A 26,973-nucleotide genomic window follows, 5' to 3' on the forward strand; every position below is an offset into this window, starting at 1 on the left:
TGAAAAAGAGAAACAAAAATAGATAGAAATACATCAGCAGGCTTTACTAATGACTATACACAAGAACAAACTTACCTTTAGCAATCACAAATTTTATGTACAAATAACAAAAGAAACATCCTATTGCTGCTCAGAAACCTTGATACTATGAATGCCTTGTAACTTTGTGCCTGAACGAAGCAGATGTCCCTCTTCTTATTTCCTTATTATTGCTCTTGCCCCTCTTTCTGTAACTGTCTTTGGCTGTCCTAACAATTGCAACTTATTGATCTTTGCAAATGCTCTGAGAATTTGATACACCATTCTTGACATGCAGCACATGAGATGTGCATGATGGTACAATAATATGGCTCTTATGCATTTCTGTGAAATGGTTACTTTAATGAAATTTATAGTCTTCTAGTGAAAGAACTCTCTTTCAGCATAGTATCCTGTTTGATACTTGCATTTGCATTTCTCCGAATCGATGTATACATGTACATGTACCACAAAATACTTACAAAATTAAAAGGGAAAAAACCACTTGGCTTATAAGTGAAAATTTCTAACATCAGAAGTTCTCCTTGTGGAACTCGAAACGCGTGGATGTCTTGTAAGTTAATTCTTGTGATAGCTTCTTCAACTCCTTTGCCAAGACAGGCATCCCGCAGTAGAAGACTCCTGCAAATCTTTTTATTAGTGAATCTACTTTGATTATTTTTAATCTCCAGTTTCATTTTGCAGTTTTTCTTTTTAATTTTTAGTTGTTCTTTTGTTTTTTGGCTGTGGTTCTATTTCTGTTCACTTTTCATTTTGAATATTCAATGTTAACTGGGAAGTGCCTGGTTGGATGTTCCACCTTTTAAATGCTTTAAGAAGCTAAATACTTTCTGCTATTAGTTGATTTAACTGTTTGAATACTTCATGAAGTACAAAAGTTACTATCCATGACTTCTAGAACAGCTGACCTATGCCTTTCTAAAGAAACTTAAGATATGAGTCCCCATTGAATATTGGATGCTATTAAACCGCTTGATGATGTGTTATCATTGTAGAGTTCTGTCCACTATCTTTGTCTAATCAACGACCATGTTATTCTTTGGATATAGCAAATATTGCTGCATTTTTAGATTCTTCTCCATGCTTGTATATAATTTTTATATTAATTATTATTTGTCTCTACTATGTAATGATATTTATTGGAACAAGGTTGTTTCGTTTTTGTGGCTTGTGACCATTAGCTCTAGAAGGGATCAAGCAAAATCAGGTAGGAAGCATCATTTGTTGGAACTGCCCATGCTTAATAACTTATCATTGTTGAGATTGTAGAAATTCTTTACCTACTGTCGAATAGGGATGTTTCAAAGCTATTCTCTTGAATACTTCCATCCATTTGGGCCTTGCAAAATGTGTCCTCACCTGCAATATAATTTGTTTTGGTGTCAGTACTGTTGAATTGCAGTCTTACTATCTTCTGTTCTATTGTTGAAGACCTTTCATAAAGGTTTGGCAGCTATATAGTAGTAAAACCGTTTCTTTTTTGGCTGGAATTAAGTCAATGAGCTAAGCCAAACACCTTTTTATTTTCTTTTTCATTTACTTGCCAATTTGTTTTTTCTTTTACATTTCTCTTTGAGAATCTGTGGAGAGGGTAGTGATGGATCATACCCTCGTGCCAGACAGGACGTCAACGCCATGTTTTGCGTGATTAAGTGCCTGGATCATGGTGATGAGAGTTGATCTGGCATCACCCTCTTCATAAACACTCGTTAGATAATTGTGCATCTCTATCAGACCCTGTTCCATTACCAGAATACAGGAGATAACTGAGTCAATTAACAAAAATAGACCAACATAGAATTCCAATTAGGAGGAGCGAAGAGGGGTGGGCAGTTTAAGGATATCTATCAAGAAGTATGTGTCTACTACTTTGTGATCCATCTCTGAAACTTCATTCATCACTCCTTTGAACCACTCAAAGGATCCAGGTTCTCTGGTTACCCAGTAAAAATGTGCACTTCTTATCCTTTGTGATTTCTTTTTTACACTTGATGTTGTGCTTGAAGAGACAAAACTTGTCCAGCTATCATCTGATGCGCTAGTCTCAGTATTCAAATCCTGAAACAGCAGCATGGAAGAAAGATATTTAGTTGGAGCCTAGATTTCAACATATTGCTTTGAATTTAATGATGAAGTAAGATTTAGTACGTTTTGATGTGGTCTTGTATTGTTCAATAGATCCTTTAGGATACTTATAAAAGGTGTAGCTCCAATACCAAGTCCTACAAGAAGCAAGGCATCATAATTTTGATAGTCTTGTGCTGGGGCACCATAGGGTCCATCGACTAGCATTCGAGGTAAGCTGCGTCATACATAGAATTTTTGGACCTTAGAAGGGAAATCTTGATGTAGGTTTGACAGGTCAGAAGTACAGGTAAAGTTACCCTCTTTGATCAACATTTTCATGTTCTTCAAACTTTGCTCGACCAACTACACATGCTGAACTTCTATTCTCTGTGAATACCCTCTTAAGTTCTTTTGTCCAGTCACCTACAATTCGGATGTGAACACTGAGATAGTCGTCTCCTGGTGCTGATGTTATAGAAAATGGATGCCTGGAGAAAAGTTGAGATGTACGTTTAATGCCTGTTGGTGGAACAAAGTCAGCTTGAATGTGTAACAGCCATACCTACCATTCAAATGAGGATATTGTTGGGCACTGCAGGAATATGTACTGGCCGCTCTTGTATTTGAAGCCATCTGGTTTTGACATGATCAAGCTTAAGAGATCTCCTGGAAGTACAGAAACCTGTAAGGTCCGAAAATCAATTCTTCATTTGTTTCCTCCTATTTTTGTTCTTGATCTTCCTCTCTCTATATTTTTAGGTGGTTTTACAGTTTAACTTTTGGGGCTAGTTGCTTGTATTTTCCCAAGAATACAAGTAGTTAATGAATTTCATATATTTACCCATATGTATCAGTATCTTGCTTTTAGTTCGCCAGAGGTGAAGGCCTCATTAGTAACTTACCTTCAAGATCTTAACTGCATAGTCTTCTGAGCGCCATATTCTTAAACTCCTCTCTGCAATGTAGAGGATTAAGGGAATGGAGATATACATCCATGTCTGCAATAGTTATCAGCGACACATTGTTGGCATATAATCAATGGAAAAATGTAATTAAATTTAATGTTCGAGTTGTACTAATTCTCTTCATAATCCGTACCGTTTTCTGATACCATTTGTGGACAAAGAACAGGAATGTTCCATGTAGTATTAGCAATACGTAGACCAATGCCAGAAGGTGATGAGAATACCAAAATGCGTTGAAGCCCGTTAATCGGTTCAGGGGGGATGGTAGCTTCAGTGTGCTCCTCCTGAAGCGTCGTGTTGCCAGTGTGAAGGCTATAGTCATCAAAGTTACCATAGAAATACCAGTTATGCCTTCAACACCAATCAAAAGGCTTCTGTAAGTTGGCTTTAACTTGTCAAAATCAGAAGCTACGAGTGCAAATTTTTCTGGCGATGAGTTAACCAGATGGGGAAAATCACACGCTAAATGGTTGGCTGCATGAAGTATTATGCCAACAGCTATGGCATGTGCAATAATCTGCCAAGTTGATGACACAGTTAAGAAGAATATGATACTACTGACAAATTCAGAAGAAACTCAGGTATGCTGTGTTTACCTTGTGAAAATTGATGTTGTCATCAAATGGAACAAGTATCCTGGCTCTTGTTGACCGTAACCTAGTTAATATGTTTCGACAAACTGGTAAAAGGATTAGTGCCATGTTAAACTTGAGAGTCTCTGCAGCTCCTTTAGCTGTTGCCAAGCAGTAACCCATAACTTGAAATGCTGCCATTTGCCTATACTGCAAGAATTTCCAAGTGAAAAGTGCAGTCATCGCCGACAACCATAGCAGCAAAATCCAGCCCCTCTGCCAGTTTTCTAAGACAAGGCATTTGAGGGCACAACTTGCTTTCTTTACTATGATGTTGGTCTTGCTGAATCCTAGGTTCTGACTCCATTCAAGGGTTGTTGTGCTTAAAGGTCTACTGTAGCTCATGTAGTTGTCCCTTTGTAGAAGAAGTGTTTCCAACTGCCATAACTGAATGAAAAGGCACATAAAGAGATCTTATCACTAGCAATTCTAACCCAGTTGGTACATGAATTAGATAGACACATTTGTGTTGTGCTGATGCTTAATTGTATGTTCTAATGCCTAGATAAAATGATGATTTGATAGTTCATAGTGGAAGTATTCTGATGTTGTTTGAACTTGAAGCTGCATTATACGTAGGCTGTTTCGTAGTGATAAATTCAAGCAATGATTCGAGAAGAAAAGGAGAAAATGTTAATTACTTTCTGTTCTTTCTTTGGTATTAAGTTGGAGAAACTTAAGAAGATAATTTTCTTTTATTTGGAGGCAAATCCAAGGTTATGCTTGGATTTCCTATGATTTAGAGCTAGAAGCTTCGAGATGAGGTCTCTGTTTCGTTATTATTGGTAGCAAAATACAGTTGTCTTTGTCTCAAACTATATATAGTTGAAAGTATTTGGAATGTATATACACAGGACCCAAATAAATATGGAGAAATTGTGTTTGCAGTAGCACTTTGCAAATGACTTAAAATCCTAAATATGCCTATGCTTAAATACTCTTGGGAAATAAGGAGGGCAAGTTAGTAGATAGAAGGTAGGTACGAACTTTCTTTTTCTCTTGTTATATACCTCAATGTAACCGAGACCTTCTGGGTCTAATTCCTCCATTATTAAAGAAGCATACTCTGCTGCACATTCCATCAATCTGGAGAGCTTATTTACTGAAGCACTCAGCATTATCAGCTGGTGAAGGAACAAGAAGAAAAAGATTAGTGAATAGTGATAATTCAAAATGTAAGAATTTGTACATGCTCAACAGTGAGTTACTTCATCTTGAGCTTTTTACTTAAACTTACTATATATAACTACTGGTAATTACTTGATTGTGGAATTCTTTTTGTTACCCTTATCCATGGATGAAATTTGCGGAATTGGTTTACAAATACTACTTCCTCCGGTCCACTTTAATTGATTTTTTATCGTTTTCACACATATTAAGGAATCTACCTTTTAGCATTAATTCATAATGAAATTGACCATATTAACCTTAATTTATTCATTGGAAATATAAGAAATATTAATAGGCTTTTTATTCCAAGGGCAACTTTAGAAACAACAACAACAACAAACAATCTAGTGTAATCTCACATAGTGGGGTTTGAGGAGGGTAATGTGTACATATTTTATACCTATCTCGTGGAGATAGAGAAGTTGTTTCCACAAGGGCAACTTTGGAAAAAAAAAACAAGTTAATTCATTTTTGATATCGGAAAAAATAAAATATTGTGAACCTAAAACATAGATTAAAAAAATCAACTAAAATGGACCGGATGGAATATTACGCAGCGAACCCATAAATAGGATTTTGTATTTTCCGAATAATTTAAGAGGCCCCTATTCCTGATGGAAATTACACAAGTAATATATGGTCTGACCAAAACGTAACCACTCTTTTTGTTTTTTCTGTTCGCAGTTCACCTTTTTCTTGTTTTGATTGAGAAAGTTCAACCAATGATAATCTTACCTCTTGAACTTCTTCTCTCGTGATTCTCCCATCTCCATTGCTATCAGCCCTACAATGAAAACACGAAAACATGGTCTTCAAAATATTGAGAGTTGAAACAGTTAAATTATTAGACAACAATAAATGTTTGCACGAAGAAGTGTCTACGCTAGGGATTCTTTGGTTGGGAAACAAGTTATTCTAAAATTAATTATTCCTAAATTCTTACCTCACCCTTTCATAGGGATAAAAATAACATTACAATTTCGAAATAACTAATTCGGTGGTTAGTTATACTGTGATTTTATGTCAATTAAACAGGGGATAAACCTCATCTCAAATTTAAGTTCGAGAATAATTATCCCTTATCCTTGGTACTAAACAAGCCCTAAGAGTAAGAGTGAATTTATTGTTAGACTTGATTATTGGGATTGTCAACTTGTTGAAATTGACCAAAATAAGGGTACGAGGCCGTAGCTAAAAGAAAAATTTACCCAATCAGGTCTTATAATGTTACATTACCAATGTAAAAGTTTTTTTCTACTTCCTCAGTTCATTTTTACTTGTTCACTATGGACTTTGCACTCCCCCTTAAGAATAAATAAAGTACATAATTTACCATGATACCCATATTAAATAATGCATATTTTTAATGGAGTTGGGAAAATAATTTAAAATAAGTAATTAATATTAGGGTATAACATGCTAAAAGTGAAAAGTAAAAGCAAAAGTTTATTTATAGAACTAGAGAAGTAAAAATCAACTGAGGGAGTATATTATTGGCGTATTCTCCAATATCACATGTAGTTTACCTTATGCTATTGAGGTCCTTCAAGGCATTTATCAGTAGAATCTGATTAAGTGTACTTTCTAGGCGTATAAAATTTTCTGATTTACCTGTTACCTCTCGTATGATTTGGGAAAAATGGGATTATTGACGTATTAGATTGTGAGAATCAGATTATATTACAGGCGAGAATTCAATGCACGTGGGTAATCTAATTTATTTGACAGAAGAGGACGATAAAGCTTTCGTGTGGCAAAGCCGAATGCACGCTTACAAACAAGTAAAAGCTGGGGAAGAAGAAGACAAGTGGAAACCGAAAAGTATAGAAGATGGGAGAGACGCACACACATGTCAAAGAAAATCTGAAGTCGAGCGTCAAAGCTTTGGTCCGAAATCTGCAACCAAAATTCGTGAAGCTCTGCTTTATTTATCTTTGCTGTCTTTTGTCTCCGTCGTCGCACCAATGCATCAAAAATCCCCACCGCAAACTCTTTTGAATCCGCCATTCCTGCACATACACCACCATTCTGTAATTTTGTCTCAATTCTATATAAATATACATTTTTATAAATTACATATTCCTATATATAATTACTATGTACGTCCCCTATGTAATAAAATATTCCTAAAAATTTATGGTGATATAGGTTAAAATATGAAATTTAAAGTTAGAATTGTTTTTAAATGTAAAATTTGTCATTTTTTTTAAAACAAACTAAAATCCACTGTTAGCATTGTGAATCCGGCAGTGGCATTGGTGATTTGCTGAGACCCAAGGAAAAGAGAGCATTTGCTTGAAACGGCAAATTTAAGATGGTCGGGATTCCTCCATTATCAGAGATATTTTAAATTAAATGGGCCAGTTCCAAAAAAGGAAGAAAAAAAAAAGTATTTGAAGGTACCAATGCATTCACCGAAATCTTCTCTAGCGAGCAAACCATCTTTGGCAAAAGCATCGAAGCGCGTCTCAACTTTTCCCCAAAGCTCATTAATGTCCGATTCTCTCGTGCTTTTGCTTATAAATCTTAGCCCTCCTAGCGCGCGCTGAGCACTCGCTTTATTCCTCACCACCTGCAATTTCGATTTCATCTCCTCTCGCGGCGACAAATTCGTCATCAGCTGGTTGCCATGAAAATGATGGTGATCATCCCTTTCCGGTGATCTCAGCCACTGGAATTTCCGGCAAATACTAGAAGCGATGGCAGATGCATACGTGCTGTTCGACGGAATTCCGCTGGGAGAATGTTCTTCTTCCGCAGCAGCAACATTGGTATTGTGTGGTGAAGCTGGTGTTACGCTACACAAAACAATGGAATTATCATCAAGTTCTAGCCTCACCTCAACTATGTCTTTGTCGTTGTTTCTCTGTAAATCGTTGAGGAAAATGGGCAACATTGCGCCACCAACATGCTCCGACGTTTCCGCCGTAGAATCCTCTGGCATTTCAAAGTTCCGGCTGTAACTGGATCGCTTTGAGCTGCTAGGAGATGACCTCAAAAATGACATCAGCTGCATTCTCGGTTCCGGTAAATAGTAAACAAGGTTTTTTTAGCTTTAGCTCCCTGCGTTCTTTTCAGTGCTTTATCTGCTAAGTGCATATACTACTGGTTTTGCTTTCAGTAGTCTCAAAAAATTACTAAGTTGGGGGCTAAAATGACGTGCTTCAAACAAACGCATCTCAACCGATCTCTCTAACATGAATTTCACGCTTTCTGGTTTTGCTCTTTCATACACATTCGTGCCATATATAGAGAGAGAATTAGAAAGAGTAGGTGGGAATTGTTTGAAAAGTTCTTTGAAGAATATCAGCAGCCGGGTGATCACATTGTAACTGGTAAACTATTGTGTTATATATGCTTAACACAATGGCCTAGCCAGGCAACCACGTGTCAACATATTGGTTTCATTTACTACACTTGTAAATGAAATCTTTGTATATTTAAGATTTTATTTGGTGTTTTACACTAAATACCATACCACCCTCTAAACCTGGCACAAATTATTAGTTACTGTCTTAAACTATTTGTGGTCTTAATTATCCCTGTCAACTTGGCCTTTTGGGATCCATTACCCCCTGGACGCTGATGTGGCAATGAGTGTGGGTGCACTCGCCTGCCACGTGGATTTTTCCTATATATGTGGCATTTTTTTGAAAAAAAAATATACTCCCTCCGTTTCATATTAGATGAGGTAGTTTGACTCGGCACGGAGTTTAAGAAAAAAGAAGAAGACTTTTGGAACTTGTAGTCTTAAAGCTTAAGGGGTAAAAAGTTTGTGGGACCATGACATTTGTGTGGCTGTAAAAGCTTCTCATTAAGGGTAAATGAGTAAAATGAAAGAGTTTAAAGTTGAATTATTTCCAAATTTTAAAATGTGTCATTTGTTTTGGAACAGACTAAAAAGGAAAGTACCTCATCTAATATGAAACAGAGGGAGTACTTTTGATGCAATGACTATTTATTTCAACTGTATAGTTTTACTTTTTCAGGTAAAATATGTAAAAAGTATATTTTTAGAGCACCATAATTTAGAGCTATATAAAAAATTATAGCCAAAATAATTAATTTCAAACTATGTATTTTTATAACTTGTTAGATGCCTTGACTATTTATTTCAATTGTATAATTCTTTATTATCAAGTCAAATTCATAAAAAGATTAACTAAAGTTTTATTAATTTTAGCCAAATAAAAAAAATTTAGCCTAAATAATATAGTTCTATCCAAGTTTTATTATAAATTGTATTCGAAAAGAATTATCTAAAAAAGTAACATACTTATAAAGGTAAAGATATATTTTATTTTTCAAGAGAATGCCACATATACAGAAAAATCCACGTGGCAGCGCGAGTGCACCCACACTCTTTGCCACATCAGCGTTCAAGGGGGTACTAGCTCTCAAAAGACCAAGTTGAGGGGGGTAATTAAGACCATAAATAATTTAAGGCTGTAACTAGTAATTTTGGAGAGTGGTAAGGTATTTTGCCTTACACTTTCACACAAATTGTGTAAGTTTTTCTTTTTTCTTTTTCACAAATTAATGGGTCAAAATTTGCAATCCAAAAGGGTAAGATTAGTGTCCACTGTTCACTACTACCTCCTTTCAGTTTTACTTGTCCACTACGAATTTTGCACACCCCTTAAAAAATAATAAATGATGTGCATAAATTACCAAGAGACCCATATTAATTTATGCATCTTTTTAATGGATTTGAGGAAATGATATAGAATGAGTAATTAATAATGTGGATATAACAGAAATTTTTTTATCTTATCTTAATATGCTAAATGTGACAAGTAAAAATGAAAATCTATTTGAGAATACTGAACAAATAAAAGTAATGGAGGGAGGAGTTTGTAAAACAAAAAAAATCACACACAACTTGCGAGACGCAAAATAAAGTTTCTGGCATCCATCTTTGTGACTTGTCAGATGATACTGATGATAAAATTCTTCTTACGTTATAAATATATATATATACAACTGACAATTCATAATAGTATTCTAGGTTTTAATTCATCGACCTTTTATATTGTAAATTTTGATTCGATCTCTCTATTAAATTAACCTTTCGACATTGCTTTATTTGTATTCTTCCAGTATTACTACTATAATCATTAGTCAGCACTCTTAATGTTGTGGAGATGATTTAATATAAACAAGATTAAAATAGTAAAGAGAAGTTAATAAAAGTTGCAATCTAGTGATGGCATTTTCTGTTTTCACCTTGCGCCACAGGCAATGTATTCACCTTGCTTTAAAGGTAAAGAAGGGAAAAGAACATTCATTTTCAAGTTGGGCTCTATCGTCTCTTCTAAAGATAGCATATACTCTTCTGAAAACAGAGAAAATAGGCATTTATTATGCCTGCCTTCTTTTTTAATTAAGTAGGCCAAGTAGAATACAAATAGCCTGTTTGGCCAAGCTGCAAAAATTAGCTTATTTTGAGAAATATTTTTTCTCAAAAGTGCTTTTCTCAAAAGTACTTTTGGTGAGAAACAATTTGTGTTTGACTAATTAATTTGAAAAGCACTTCTCAGCATTGGTCTTCCTTTCTTACTACTTCCTTTATGACTGAATTCAAGCGGCGTTGGTGTTCCACACTCGGTTTGTGCCCATCCTCCATGAGAATTTTGTGCATGAAAAATGCTGGGCGAATACCTCGAATGTCAGCCATGGTCCATCTAATCGCCCTTTTGTGCTCACTAAGCACGCGTAGTAGCTTTTCCTCGTGCAAAATATTTAACTCAGAAGATACAACAATATGTAAAGTTTCATCAGCACCCAAATAAGCATAATGAAGATGAGAGGGTAAGAGCTTGAGTTCCAATTTGGGAGATTTTTCGATAGACGGCTTGGGGGTGGCCCAGTTGGTCTATCTAGAGGCTCAAAATCGATCATTCCTTTGATGTTAGCACATGCATCCAGATGATGTACCATCTCCTTCACCTTATCATCCAAGCCAATTCTATCAAACAACATAAGTGCTTTCTCTAGAGAGTCATCCAGATTTGCACCTACATCATTTTTTTCTTCTTCTTTTTCAATCACAGATATCATAGCTAGATCCTAATAGTGACTTGGCAGCTGAATTGCCTTCTACACATTAAAGGCTGCTTCCGCATTATCAACCCGGAGAATCATTTTTCCTTCACAAACTTTATCACAACATCGGTGGTGGCTAAGAGAGGTTGTCCAAAGATGATGGGCACGTGTTCATCAGCTTCATAGTCCAGTATAGTAAAATCTGCTGGAAGAATAAATTGCCCAATTTGTAGTAGCATATCTTCTATCTCCCCCTCGAGATGGATAATAGATCTATCAGCAAGCTGTAACATGACAGTGGTTGGCCTTGGCCCCCAACCCCAATTGACCGAAAACTGAAAGGGGCATAAAATTTATGCTAGCCCCTAAATCACAGAGTGTTTTTCCCATATGTACCTCACCAATTCGAACAGGTATGGTGAAGCTCCCCGGATCCTTCAACTTTTGGGGAAACTTTCTTTGAATGCTTGAGGTGCACTCTTCAGTAAGTGCCACCGTCTCAAACTCTGTCAATCTTCTTTTGTTAGACACAATATCTTTGATGTACTTAGCATATTTTAGATTTTCACGTAACACATCAACCAATGGGAGATTCAATTGAATTTGGCTCAGCATATCAAGAAATTTGTCGAACATCCTGTCATCAATTTTCTTCTTTAATCTTTGTGGGAAGGGAGGTGGTGGCCTTGCATTTGGAGTCTTTTCACTTTCTTCAGTTTCTTTCTCAGTTTCCACCATAGTTTGAGGACTAGTTCGCCCTTATGAGTGACGTTTTCTTTCTTTCTTTTTGGTACTTCTTCCAATTCTCTACCATTCCTTAGAGCTACAACATTTACTTGAGTTCTTATCTGTCACTTGGAAGGGCCTCTGCAGGTCGAGTATTTTGCTGTGCAACCAACTGCCCAATTTGCCTCTCTATATTTCAAAATTCAGTCCTCGATTGCTGGTTGTCTGTTCGAAGCTGCTGGTTGTCAATTAACAGCTTTTTCAACATATCATTGGTGCTTTCTTCTACCTATTGGGGTGGCTTTTCAGGCTGATTGTAGTTCCCTTGAGGCCTGTATTGATTTTGAGTGGCCTGGTTCCCACCCCATGAGAAATTCGGGTGATTCCTCCAGTTTGGGATTATAGGTGTTCCCATATTGTGTATTCTGGTTCATTTGACCTCTGCCTTTCTAGCTCACATAATAAAGAGATTAAGGATTCACCGGACATTGGTCACTCATATGACCATCTCCACAAATTTCAGAACATATGGCCATCCCCTGAACGTAATGCATATGATGCCCTTGACTCATTGCCAACTAAGCCACTTGGTTGGTAAGTTTAGAAATTTCTGCTTGCATGGCTGACACCTCATCTATTTCAAGTGTACCTGCTGCTTTCTGTTTTATCATCCTTCTTGGTTCACCCTCACCCTTCCAGTTATGATCGTTTGCAGTGAAATTGTTCAGCAGAGTCTGAATCTCACTATATAGCTTTTGCATGCAACTTCCTCCACAAGCTGAGTCTAGATTCAATTTGGAGGTCTCGTCCAACCCATCCACAAAAGTATGTCCTAGTACCTCATCAGTCTGACAATGATGGGGGCAGTCTGTGAGTAGTTTCTTGTATCTTTCCCAAGCTTGACGAAGTGTCCCACCATCTCATTGTTGAAACCCAAGAATCTGGATCCTCAACACGTTTTTCTTCTTAGTGGGGAAAAGTAGATTAAGAATTTTCGTGCTAGATCATCCCAAGTTTGGATCGAGTTTGCGGTCTCTTTGTTTAACCATTCCTTTACTTCCCCCAGTAGAGAAAAGGGAAACAAAGTCAGTCTGACTTAGTCCTTGGAGATATTCGGATAGTTGTATGTATCTGTAATCTCTAAAATATTCTCTACATGCCTTTTGGGGGTCTTCACTCGACAAACCCACAAATAGCCTTGTGGATTGAATTAGTTGCACCATGTACTGCTTCAACTCGAAGTGCCCAGTTATACCAGGCTTCACGATAGCCTGAGTCATTTTCCTGAGGCTAGGCCTTGCGGCCTCAATCACTGGTCTCTCTTCATTTTCTGCCATCTCGGTTAGCTGTGGTTGGACGACAATATCCAGCTCTACAGTTCTTGCTCTTGCTTCCGCCTCCCTCCTTAACCTATGGAAGAGTCTTTTGGGTTCAGGATCAAAAGGCGGAAGATTGTTCAAACTGTTACTTCTTCTTAGCATTCAATGTGAACACATGTAGAGTCAGAACAACAAAACAAATTAAATCTCAAACAAAAACAAATAAAAGCTTATTTCAGACAAGTAGCTAATTTCTGAATCCCCGCAACGGCACCAAAAACTTGTTGGGTTCAAACGCACACATACGTGGTCACAAATAATAAAGTGACGAGAAAGTATCATTCCCACAAGGATTTGTGATCAACTATTTTCCAATCTCAACTATTTATAAATTTACTTCTGAAGTGGTGGTGAAGAAGATTATGGTGATTTTTGTTAACTAAATTACTACGCAACTAATAAGCAAACAAGAAAATAAGATCGCAAGTAGAGCAAACAAACACTTAGCAAGAATTCAATGAGATTGGAATATTCCGGCATTACGGGATTCATGTCTCTCCTATTGCGTTCTTCTATTTGAGTTACTCACTTAATTTATCTAATTTGTTGATTAGCAGGATTTATGATGCTCGCGAAGTTCTTTCGGCGCTTCGGTCGCCTATTCAAGCCAACCTAATACTATATGTCTATAGAATTAGAATTAACTAGAATGCATGTAGATTCTTGCGAGAATAACCAAGAGACAACTAGAATATGTCTATCCTAATCACAGATCTATTTTCTGATGCACGGATTCAAGAACTTACTCTATTCAATCTTATATGCAATCTATAGTTCCCACTTTCGAGTTCAACTATAAATTTGTAGATAGTACTCTATTGTTAGCTACACAATAGAATAATTAAGTGCAAGATTGAATAAACAAATTAATATGATAAACCAAGCAAAATAATCAACCGTCAAACTACAATAGTCAATAACGACCCATAACCCCAGAATAATGAGGTTCTTAGCCACTTATGATAAAGTTAAACAATATGTATTAGTGTTGAGTAGTCTTAAATACTAAGAAAGATGAAGAAAAACTAAGAATCCTTTCTCCCGAGTGTTCCATGCTTGTGTTTTGCTCTCAAAGTGGCGTCCCCCCATCCAAAATAGGTTTAGACTTCTTTTTATACGATTAGGGGTGTGTAGGGCCGAAATAACCTTGTCCCGCACGAAATAGGAGACTTCCCATCACCCAGCGCTCAGGGTGGCGCGGGGCGCTAACCCTAGCGCTGGAAAAGTTTAGCACCTGGAAGTTGCGCCCCAGGCAGCGCAGGGCGCTGGCCTGGGCGTTGCACTTTACTGATTTTCTTCTTTTGTTCTTTTTTTGCTTCAATTCGTGCACTTTCTTCCCACATAGCCTTCTGGTGACTCATACACATAATAATACCACAAATTAGAATAAATCATTACGTTTCACATCCAAATTTCAAAAAATATGAGTAAAATGTGAGGCGACATGCATATAAATATACATAATTTAAGCCGAATATCAATGTTTATCCTGTTAAGTTTTATTTATTTATTTAACTACTTAATCTATCTTATTTTTTGATTAAGAGGGTTTATGTTGCTCGTGAAGTTTTTTCAAACGCCTCGCTCATCTATTCAAGTCAACTGATCACGCTCAACTGAGTCTCACAAAAGACTAGGCGGGCGTTGCAAATATAATCTGAGTATTATTGCCCAGAGTCGAACCACAGGGAACTAACCTATCAATCACTACTGTCAGATTTACTAAATTCACACAATCTGTTTTCCCAAACTTTTTTAATTCATAATGGTTGATTTTCTAACAACTAAAGACTGAAAGTAATTAACAGCTGAAAATTAACTAAACTTGATGTGTAAGCAGTAGGAATAAAGTCTAAGGCAATGGTTTCCCCCGATGGTAATTTCCTTGGTTGTGCATGTCTTATAACTACGATTTAGTTGTCTCTAACAATCATGAACGCTCAAGCTATCATAATTCTTTCTCAAGTAATTATGATAATCTACTAGACACACTCTCTCAAGCTACGCTAGCTAATTTCACAATACAGTTCACTTAGATTGCACCCGAGGTTTCGTTATCTCTAATCCAACCCCTAAACCCTCGGTTATGACTCTCGTCTATACTCCGGGAGTGATGTTGTTCATACAATCACCTAAATATGCACTCTTTCTCAAGTAGATACATAATAAATAGGAACGGATAATTGAGGGCCCTTTCAACTAATCCACAATCAAAACATAGATGAACAATTAGAGATTAACAACCAAATTCAATTATATTAATAAAACAACCAAGTCATCCCCAACGGGTTCCACCAAAACCTTAGATTAAGGTTTTTAGCTACTCATGACAATGGGGAAACAAACTACTAAAAGATTCATAATCATAAATTGCAAGAAGAATAAAGAAGAATAAGAGTAATGATGTTTTGGGTGATCTCTCACACTTGTTTTCCTTGCAAAAGTACTCTCTAAGATATTACATGCCTCCCTTGGGCGAGTTCTATTGTTTAAATAGGGTTTTTGGGCTAAGAATTCCGTGTTTTGCACTTCAGTCCCTCAACTTTTTGCTGCCTGCCGCGGTCCTACCGCGGTTACGCTGGGACCGCGGCCAAATGACCTCTCTGAATCTGCAATAGTTGCTCGCCGCGGTCCGACCGCGGTTACGCCGGGACCGCGGGAGTTCATCTCCAGTTCTGATTTGTGCATTTCACATGGTGCACTTAGCGGATATTTATGCGATTGGCCTCTTTTCCTCCATAATTGATCCCAAAAGTACTCCATAGCCTTCTTTTATTGTATGTAACCTGCAAAACATAAAAAGCACTAATAAGAGCATTTTGTTATCACTTTTACCATAAAAACTCTACAAGAAAGTGGTTCTTTTAGGGCTTAATCATAGTTCAATTCACCTATTATCATCAACCTAATATTATACATCGATAGAATCAGAATCAACTATAACACATGTGAAATTCTTGCAATAATAACCAAGTAAGAGAATTAGCATATATCTATCCTAATCGCAAATCTGTTCTTCGATGCGCAGATTCAAGAACTTACCCTATTCAATCCTATATGAAATCTATAGTTCCACTTTCGAGCTGATAGATTCTTAGATAATATTGTATTGTTAGCTACACAGTAAAATAATTAAGAATAAGACTGAATAAGCAAATCAGTATGATATAATCAAGAAATCTTGACAATCATTAAATATCAACAATCAAGAACTACCCATAACCCCAAAACAAAAGGGGTTTTAGCCACTCATAGTCATATGAACAATCACAAAAGTGATTAGAAGCATAAAACAAATACTAGAGAAAAGGATGAAAATTTCGATAATTCCGTACTCCAAATGTGTTATGTAGACTTTCTTGACTCCAAAATATGTCTGACCCCGTCCAAAACAAGGTTAGGGGGTATTTATAGGGTATGATCGAAGTGTCCAAGTCCAAAACTAACAAAGAGACCAACTTTTCTCGGACAAGGGGCAATGGCACGAGGCGCCACGAGGCGCCATCTTTTCCTCGCTAGGCTCCATGAGAGGCGTCATGGTTTGGACGTGGGGCGTCGTAGGGCGTGAGGTTGTTGGATTCTTGGATGAAGTGGGGCGCTGTCTAGGTTCCGACTTTTCTCTGCATGCACTTCACATTTTAAGTGTTCCTACATTTAATCAATTAAGACAACTATTACACAAATTATCATTAAAACCTCAAAATGTAAGAACAGTAATGTCATAAGATATAAAATTATAGCCAAACATCAAGCGCCGATGTTAGGGGTAGAAAGTTGAGGGTTTGTGTCAAGGGTCTAGTTTGTGGTCCGATCGGGTGAGAGATTGGGGCGGGTTAGAGGATGTGGGTTAGGGATTGGAGTTGGTCATGGGTCTCGGTCAGCAGTCGAGGGTCGGGATCGAGGTTGGGTGTTGGGGTGGGAGTGTGGTAAGGTGTCAAGGCTAGGGGTGGTGGTCAAGGTTGAGGTATGGTGGGTGGTGGGGCCTGGCCTGGCCTGGCCTGGAGGTGGCAGAGAGGGTGGCGGTTTGTCAGAGACGTAGGGATTGCTAGGTGGGTGGAGTGTAGGTTGGAGAGGATTAAGAAAATGGTTGAAGAGTTTCGAAAAATATTTTCCCTACTTTTTCTATGGAAATCATTTTCCTTTAATTTAGTTCAAAAGGAAAATACTTTCCAAACAATTTAAGCCAACTAAACTTAAGAACATTTTCCGTAAAATATTTTCCTCCATACCAATGACACCCTAATCTGTATTCAGTTGCTGCAATTAATCGGTTTTTCCTTCTTGATTAGTCTTCTATTTCCTGCAAGCTTAAGTTCTTGAATTCTTGGCAATCTCTTCTTCTAACAGGCTCTTCTTTCTTTTGTTTGATCCAAACTTTCATTAGTTCTATCATTTTTCCTTTTGTTCTATTTCCAATATTTTTCGTTGGTTAAGGTTCTTCTTTTTTGCTTGGAGTAATAGCTGTTGTTAAGGTTCTTTCATTTTGGTTGCTTGGAGTTGTGTGCGGGTAAAATCGGGGATAAAAATTACCCCCGATTTTCCGGTAAAGAAACGAGAGGGAAGCACAATCTGACACAACATAGGGTAAAGGCGAGGGGTTCCGCGTCTCAGAGCCCGGGGAGGACGAATGGTGCACCCGGGGCGGATATGGTTGAACATTTGGTCCGAGAAGAGTGAAGGGCCGACACTAAGAGAAAAAAAGTTAGACACAATAAGCGGGGAGTCGTAATATCCGCCTTCGACTGGATGTTATGGCGTAAATCTTGCCCGGTATCAATTGCAGATCAACGTTTATTGGGAGGAGAAGATTTTTTACGTTATTTGGACTTGTACTAGGATTGAAAATCCTCTACTATATAAAGGGGAGAGCCTTTTCATTTTAAAGACACTGTTGGCATGCATATCAAAGCAATAAAAGTTAATTTTTTTCTCTAACTGCTGTTCATAGTGTTTTTCAGCTGCTTATTTATTTTGTTGCAACCGAGCTAGTCTCGAAGGCTCGGCCGAGGTTAATTTTAAGTGTTCATCTAAAAGCTAGGCTTAATTGTTCATCAAATTTGGTTTGTTCATTTTGTTTCACTTTACTTTAATTATTTTCTATTCATAGATCATTCGTACTAAATTAAATTACGTATCCTTTAACCGCGTACAAATTTTATTGTTACTCGTCTTGAGGGTAAACAATTTGCCGCCCACCGTGGGGGTAAGGATTAGTGGTTATTTAACACGAATTTCCATAACACACCCTACTTTACACTTGCTCTTTGAAGTTTGATTTCAGGTTCATCTAATAATGTCAAATTCACAGTCTGCTCACTTGAACGTTGGCACCGAGTCAGGCCACCACGGTTAAAACAATAACATGGTACCCAGCAATGACGTACCGCATGTTGATCCCAATGGTGTCCCAATAGCTGACCTGGTCGATGCTAACTCACAGGTTGCCATTACCATCAACTTGCCAACTAACCCCGAAAAAAGCATTCGGGGGGGGGGGGGGGAGGAAGGGGGCACCCCAGCCATCGGCTCGAGAAACACCCGAAGAGAAGGTGATGGAGTTAGCTTGTGATTTGATTTTCGAGATACTACAAGCTCAGCATGCAGCAATAGCACAACTACAGACCCAAAGTCACGCCCAGAACAGGACCATGCTGAACCTCGGAGAACTCGTATGAAGCTGCCTCCAACTTGGACTTCAGCATGGTGTACTCCCGGCAGAGGGCATCCTGTTCCGAGACGGCCGAGTCCAACTTGCTCGAAGCTCACCATTCAGCCGAGACCATTTGTTGGCTTTATCCTTCATCACCCGGAGCTGGTCCTTGGCCAATGCCTAATCCTCTTTGGTGGCCTCCTTTTCCGAGGCCAGGAGATCCATCTTGCTCCTTAACCCCTCAGTCGAGGCCTTGACCTCGTTCATTTCGGTCCTGAGCTGGTCGATCAGGTCAATCTTATCTTGGACCTATGAGGTTGTGGCGTTAGCAGTTGCGGTTAACCTCTTGTTATTAATCTCAAACACCCTTACCTTTTCGACCAGAACGACATGCTCCCTTTTCACCGCAAGGCGTCCTTTTGAGCCTTTTGCAGCTCGGCTTAGAGGACGGCGAGGTCCTTAAGGGCCTCATATTTTTACTCATTAAGAGCTTTTTACATGTCCCTCTACCGGACCTGCTCCTTGATCTCGAAGTCGCGATGACCCACCTCCGTCCGAGATCGGTGGAAGCTCTCATGATGAAGCACCGAGGCCTGAGGAACAAAATTGATGAAATCATTAAAATATGCTAAGGCTAAATAAACCCTTTAAGGGATATAAGGAATTGGAAACATACCCTATTCAGCACCTGTTGTGCCTCATTGAAAAGGCCCGGCACATCCACTTCATTCGTCTTTGCTTGGTCCTCTTCGGTCACCAAGCAACGAAGATAGCCCGGACAGCATCCTGGTATCTGCCGGGATCGTAAACATGATCGTTCTTTTATGGTTTGGATCCATGCTCGGGGCAGGGAACTGCTTCACCAGCTTTGGGCTCGATCTCAGCCCACCTCACTCCGGCAACACGTCCTTTTTCGAGATCTCCAAGGGTCCAAACCCGGAGTAGTCCTCCAGTGCACCGACGTCCATGCCTTTGAAGAATAGGTTGAGGGCCTCATCTGCGGCCCGTGATGCCTCAGTCGGCTTTTCTATAATGGCCCGGGCCTCGTCAAATAGAGATTTCGTATGAGACGGTGACTGTGGAATGTCGATGACGTCGGCGGCTTCTCTCGGAGCTGGAGTAGCTTCTCGAGAGTCCATAGCCACAGGCTTTCCCTCGGGCTCCCGAGCCGAAGAGGGTTCGGCCTCCCGGTCATTTCCATCCGGTGCCGCCCGCTTTGTTGGCACGCATATCAAAGCAATCAAAGTTTATTTTTGTTCTCTAGCTATTGTTCATAGTGTTCTTCAGCTGTTTATTTGTTTGGTTGCAACCAAACCTGTCTCGAGCACTCAATCGAGTTCAATTTTCAATGTTCATCTAAAAACCAGGCTTAATTGTTCATTGCGTTTGGTTTGATCGTTTTGTTTCTCTTTACTTTAATTAATTTCTGTTCATAGATCATTCGTATTCACGTATCCTTTAACTGCGTACAAATTTAATTGTTACTCGTTTTGAGGGTAAACGGGAGTAATAGCTGTGTGATTGAGTGATCAAGAGATAGCACTGCCATGAGTTTCGGACGGTTGTCCTTGGACAGATCCCAATCCCTACCAAAGTTAGTCGGTGTTAGTTTTGATCCACAGACAACTTGTCATCAATCTTTTAGAACAAAGATGTCTGGTCAATGTAAAACTTATAAAACAAAAAATTTGCAGGAATATTCAACTAATTTCTTTTCGATAACAATGGACAGAGACAAGGCTAAATATACAATATGAATATTGAAAATTCATTTAGCCTACTCCAGATTGCTTGAGATTGAAGTGTAAATATTTTAAAAGCATGTCCAAGCTAGCGAATCGATAGTAATATAATCTGTAATATGGCATGCAATGGAAACTTTAAAAAATTTTGGGCATAAAACGAGATTTATTATTTTCTGATTCTTAGTCATGAAGTAAGATACTAATTAGTTTACAGAAGTTGGTGCGTGAGTTGATGTTGACATTTTCAATATGTAAATCATACATTTGAAATTCTAAGTTAGGAGCTCTTAATATTGATGAAGTCATTTGGGCAGCTCAGTGAGCTGTCTTATATGGTTTTTTCTAGAAGTTGAACCCTCTCTAAATAGAAGAAAAAAAGATACTAGTATTTAGGACGTTGATAGATCAAGAATGTTCTAGTCAAATTACGACCAATGACTACAATAAGCTTATCGCCATAGAGTCATTATGTTTTGAACTCATGATTTGTTGTTCAAAATTGTGACTTCTTGACCGTAGGATTTATAGCTTACGGTAACAAACCACACTCATCAATATCATTTATTAGTCCAACATCAACTATTCTATATCACAGTTTTTCGTCAATATTGCTTATTCTTCTTTTTATTTTATCTTTTTCCCCAGTGGGACTTTTAGTAAAGAGCTCAGATTTATAGCTTTGAACTATTAGGTTAATCTTTTTGTGATTTTAATTTTTATACATGCAAAGTACAAAAAGATGTATATATATAAATTAGAACAAGGCATGTAATCGCAAGATATATGTCTTTCAATACACATTATCATTTCAATACGTTGTATTCTTACTTGAATTTTTAGTTGTTTGAAGTTAAATTATTTTATTTAATTTGGTGTAAATATCGGGTGCAAATAAGTATGTATCCACAAATAGTAGATGATTTGCTTCCGTCAATTTAAAATCTATGTTACCTAATAGTGTACGTTCATAAATGGTTATAACAATTAGAACCATCTCATTGCGCGATGAGTTAATCTTAGATCGAGCAGCCTATAATTTGTTTCTTCCATAAATAAACTAATCACCAACTTGTAAGCTGATCAGTATTTGATTTTGTCTCCACTCATGCAAAAAAAAAAAAAAAAAAAGATAAGAGACTCTCGTAGTAGTTAGATTTTGAAAGCTAAAACTCAGTCCTTGGTCTTTGTTTTTATTATTTAATAATTGATGGCTGAACTTGTGCCCTTTATTTAATTTGCTGAAGCAAATAACTTCTAGAATGAGTGCTAATCTATTATTAGATCTAGATTGAAATTATAGTAGTAGTATACTATTCAATCTTTCTACTTTCTACCTGACCTTAGTTTCCCTCATTTTGGTGATAAAGACTGGCAAGCGGACTTAATCAGCTGGTAAATAATGATAGCAACAATTTCAGCTCCACTTGAAGACCAATTTACATGTTAACCCTTTATATTGACATTTACCTGGAATGCACTATTAACATCTACTAGTCTTAGGGTACTCGCTTTGCACGTATATCTATATCATTGAATATATAATTTGAAAAATTAATATAAATATTATTAACTAATAGTTTGACTTATAAAAGTAAAATTAAAGAAAAATGCAAGTTCTTGAAATGATGACCGGTGATCCCATTTTGTTAGCTTAATAAAGGAAGGAATCTTGCCAATAGAATTCTCATATACCTTATTGTGATTTCTAAGAATTTATATGGGAATATCTTATGAAAATTATTGTCATTTCTATAGCCTAATACTGAAAATAAACAAATAACATAAAATACTTTTATTAACGAAGATAACTAAAATAATTTGAAAAATTGAATCTTTTGGTCTTTAGAAATGATGAGGTTGCTTTTATAGCTCATAGAAAAAACTAATATGTGACAATATAAAATCTAAAAATAACTGATGTTGAGTTACTATTTTACAACTATTAACTTAATATATAGAAACTGTAAAAGTTGCCATTTTTGGAATAATAATAATAATAATAATAATAATAATAATAATAATAATAATAATTTATGACAACTTATTTAGAATATATTTTGTCTTTCATTATTTAATCCTTATTATTTTAAGTTTGTATTTTTACTAATTTGATTCTTAATTCTAATTTTAACTAATTTTGTTCATTTTTTTCACCGCTAATACTCTTTTTATGGAGATAAATTTACATATCCTAAGATTTTTGTTAACTTGAAAACTAATTTACTTATACGATGAATTAAAAACTACTTAAATTGAATTCTTTCGATAATTAGTAATTCAAAGACTTAATTATTTGTTTTTAACATTATTTTTTATTCATTCAAGTTCTACATATATTAGCTCATTCAGAGTTTTAAATATTTAATTGCAGTTATAATTTTAAACAATAAACATTTTGCATTGTTGAAGAGTAAAAAATTAATCTAATATTGCACTTTTAAATTGTTGATAGATCTTTTATATTATTAAATATCTTTTTTTGCAATTTATCTTATTATTGATCAATGTACTTTTCAAAGATTATACAAAAACAATATCTAGTAAGCTAGAATTTAATTGTAATTAGAATTTCAAAAGTAAGTATAACGTGTATTCTCATTGAATAACATGAGAAACTAGAAAATAAAAAAAATCATTTACTTCTCTAGTACTGTTATACCGTTAATTTTGATTAGGTTTTCATGCTTAGTGATCACGCCCAACTATGCCTTATAAAAAGGACTCTGCGGACATTGCAAATATAACCCGAGTATTACGCCCAGGGTCGAATCCACAGAGAGTTAACCTATCAACTGCTATCTTCAGACCCACTAAGTCTTCAGAACCAGCTTCCCAAATATTCAAATCTCAGTTGAGTGTTCTTTAACAACTAGCTTGCAAATAACTAAATGGCTGTAACTAAGTAAAAATAAAGGTTGTAAACAATTATGAGAAAAAGCTAAGGCAATGATTTCCCCTATTGATGGAATCCCTTCTGTTTATGCTCATACAAATTTACCCACACATCTCTATCAATCATGACTGCTAATCTTACCGTAAATCTCTCCCGAGTAATCACAGTAATTTACTATTGCACTCTCCCGAGATACACTAGCTTACTTTATTTAGCACGATTCACTTTAGATTACACCCAAGGCTTCGTTATCCCTAATCCCGCCTTTAAACCCGCAATTATAGATTCCTCTAATAATCTAGGAGTGGTGTTGTTCAACAATACCCTAAATATGCACTCTTTTCCAAGTTATGCACACTAAATAGGCACAGCTAATTGAGGATCCTGTCAATTAACTACAACGAACACGAAGTTGAACAAATAAAGATTAAACTAGCAATTTGTATTCACATAAACAAGAAGTTCATCACCCAATAGGTTCCATCAACGCCTTAGACAAGAAATTTAGCTATTCATGGCTATGAGAACATAAACTAAGCTTGAATTCATCATAAAATCAAAAGAAAAGAAGAAAGATGTTTAGAGTACTTTCTCACAATTGTTTTTCTTTCTAAGAAACCTAAAAAAATCAATACATGCCTCTCTTGGGCGAAGTCTAATGTTTTAAATAGGGTTTAGGTCTAAAAATCCCGTAATTGACACTTTGGTCCCAGAAGTTTCTACGCCTGCCGCGGTTCTGCCGCGGTCGCGGTAGAACTGCGGCCAAACACCCTCGCGGATTCTCACAACTTCTGCAGCTGCTTCCCACCGCGGTTCTGCCGCGGTCGCGGTGAAACCGCGGTGGATCCAATTCTCTGAATCTTCGGCCTGTTTTTGCCCGAGTCACTTAAGAAATTTCACAGTTGGCCTCTTTTTCATCACTTTTGACTCCAAAACTGCTCCTTAGCCGTCTTTATACATATATCACCTACAAATCATGAAAAGCACTAATAAGAGCATTTTGTCATCACTTTTAGCATTAAAACTACGCAAGAAGGTGATTATTTAAGGTGTGATTATAGTCAAATTCACCTATTATCACTTAGTCATAATGAAACTTACATAAAATAATGTTCTAAAATATCATCTATAATTAAAAATTTGCTTAAACTTTTTTGCAATAATTGTAATTAAAGAATATTAATTGTTTGAGTTCTTTTTTTCTTACCTTGGTAAAAATAAATATAGAGAGAAAAGATTATTTGAAAGTACCTTGAATATTTTTATACTAAATTTATGACATAAAAATGATACTTTTCATTGGCCAACAACAATCTACTACCTATTCTAAGCCGTAAATTTTCTTTTTCTAAAAAAGAAAAAAGAAATATTTTGTTTAGTTTTTTTCATGCTTATAGCATACAAGGAATATTTAATATATAAAATTTAGTACGTTAGGCCTCGTCACATGGAAGTTCGAACAAGGAATATTTAGTATATGAGATTTTAGTTGATTTGGAACTCCTAAATATTAGGGAAATAATGCACAAAATTAAGTTGATTAGAATTCTTAAATATTAGCAAAATAATTAAATTACTATTTGTCTAATGTGAAATCTAATCTTAAAGGGTAAAAAAGGCGAACAACATTTCGCTAAGGGCCTTCGTGCTTTTAATATAATATAGATAAATAAAATGAGTATAACTTTAGTACACTGAGTTTACTTTAGAATGTAACTAACTATATGATCATGAGTTGGTAACCTAAAAAATAGGAGCAACCACCTACTACAATAGGTTAGATTATATTGATAATGTATAAACGATTTACACTTTCTGTGTACACAAGATAAACTCAAATAAGATCGCTTTTGCACTTTACAGCAGTCGCATATTAAAAAACAATTAAAGTAGGGCAACCCAATGTACTAAGCTTTTGCTATGCACGGAGTTCGGAAAACAGGGGCGGACGCGCATTTACCCAAGGGGTGTCATCCAACACCGCTTGGTCGGAAAAATTTACTATAAAGACATCTATATGAAAAATAAACAAGGAGTGATATATAGAATATAAATGACCATTCTCCGGTAGAATTGCGTCTGGCATAGTGGTCAAGTATATCAATCTTAAAAAAAAAACAATTAAACCTGTGGGACATGACGACTTCCACGTTCTAGAAGGTGATAAAATATATTTGAATGCATAAAGCAAGTTATTTAAGCATACATAAAAATTTGGATCATAATTTTAAAAAGATTATTCGACATAACTTATTAAAAATTTTGCGTTTGTCCCTATTCGAAAAAACCCGAACATAAGGATCTATTGTACGAATTCTTACCCTGCATCTCTGCTAGATGTTATTTTCACAGTTCGAACCCGTAACCTCCTGGTATGAACTTCATAAGAAATTGTGAAGCCTAAAGTACTCCTAGACTCTACAAAAACAGTATACTTCTTTAGGAGTAAGCACGTTGGTCCATTAACCCAGTTGGTCGAATGGCCCAAAATGGCTTTTTTTGGGGAGAAATTCAAAAATAGCGATTTACCACTGGTCGTTGAAAAATAGCCAAGTTTCAAAAGTCATCGAAATTTAGCCACTTTAAATCTGAGCGAAAACACTGTTCAAAATCCGGAAAAATACGCCCGCGAATTTTACGGGAGTTCCAGCATAAGTATGCTTGAACTCCCGCAAATTTTACGGGAGTTCCAGCAAGTATAATTGTCCAGTATAATATACTGGAGTTTGGAGCACTGGTGCTCCAGTCTCCCGCAAATTTTACAGGAGTTAGCAAAGTATACCGGTCCAGCATAATTTGCTGGAGTTCGTACACAAATGCACCAGAACTCCCGTATATTATACTGGACCGGTCCCTGTTGCAGCAAAATAGTGGCTATTTTTCATTGACTTGATAAATGCTGGCTATTTTTCATTGACCAGTGTGAAAACTGGCTATACCATGATATTTTAACCTTTTTTTGTCATTTCAAAATGCAAAGCGAACTAAGATATGGGTAGCAATTTTACGTCCATATCATATATCAGAATCCGAAGGCTTAAATTCCTGGTTACTCCATTATAAATGATGACTAATTCTAAAAGAGATAAACAGAAGATTAAAACCATCAAGATAAACTACACTTATTTGTCTCTAATGGTTCCTAGCTTACCTGGACTGTTTTCCGATCGCTGGTATAATTGAAAACTTAGTGAGATAATTAAGTTCTCTAGTATATCTTAATTAATTACAAATTTCTCTTTCACAAACACAACATACTAAAATTAATTAGTGGAACATACTAAAATTAATTAGTGGACTAGCTAGCTAGTGCCTCAATTTGACAGTACAACTTTTTTGATTGGGACAGCTCTCCAACCTCTTTCCTTTTGACAAACATGATACTAATATACATTAGAGTTCTCTCATTTAGGAAAAAGCTTGAAGTGTTGCTTTGGGTTCAATCTCTTAACTCAAGAAGAGACTGAAATCTGCTTTATATTGTCACATTCGGTGATTACATGAAGAAAAGAAACAACAGAGCTGGTTTTTGTCGTAAGCTGGGGGCAGCAGGGGTGAGAAAAGAAATATCTCGCTTTTGTTAAAGATCATATATTATTGAAAAAACTTAAGATTTGCGAAATTAATTAATTAAATAAATAGTTAATATTCAAAAGAACAAG

At 36.6% G+C, this 26,973-nt stretch overlaps 2 protein-coding genes across 2 annotated transcripts; both read right to left on the bottom strand.

Moving 5' to 3' along the window:
- LOC109225562 (respiratory burst oxidase homolog protein E-like) lies at positions 4-8,185 on the bottom strand. Its single transcript, XM_019390269.1, has 14 exons — positions 7,277-8,185; positions 6,723-6,882; positions 5,609-5,657; positions 4,714-4,827; positions 3,668-4,090; positions 3,205-3,588; positions 3,009-3,104; positions 2,673-2,788; positions 2,424-2,594; positions 2,188-2,341; positions 1,909-2,097; positions 1,648-1,776; positions 1,320-1,398; positions 4-660 (listed from the first exon to the last, which is right to left on the bottom strand). Exons 1-14 carry the CDS (start codon positions 7,887-7,889, stop codon positions 551-553), a joined length of 2,787 nt encoding a protein of 928 aa, XP_019245814.1. The 5' UTR covers positions 7,890-8,185; the 3' UTR covers positions 4-550.
- LOC109226078 lies at positions 11,014-11,656 on the bottom strand. The gene is made up of 2 exons (XM_019390882.1): positions 11,315-11,656; positions 11,014-11,253 (listed from the first exon to the last, which is right to left on the bottom strand). Exons 1-2 carry the CDS (start codon positions 11,654-11,656, stop codon positions 11,014-11,016), a joined length of 582 nt encoding a protein of 193 aa, XP_019246427.1.

The sequence above is a fragment of the Nicotiana attenuata genome, chromosome 5 (assembly GCF_001879085.1).
Source record: "Nicotiana attenuata strain UT chromosome 5, NIATTr2, whole genome shotgun sequence".
Classification (NCBI taxonomy): Eukaryota; Viridiplantae; Streptophyta; class Magnoliopsida; order Solanales; family Solanaceae; genus Nicotiana; species Nicotiana attenuata.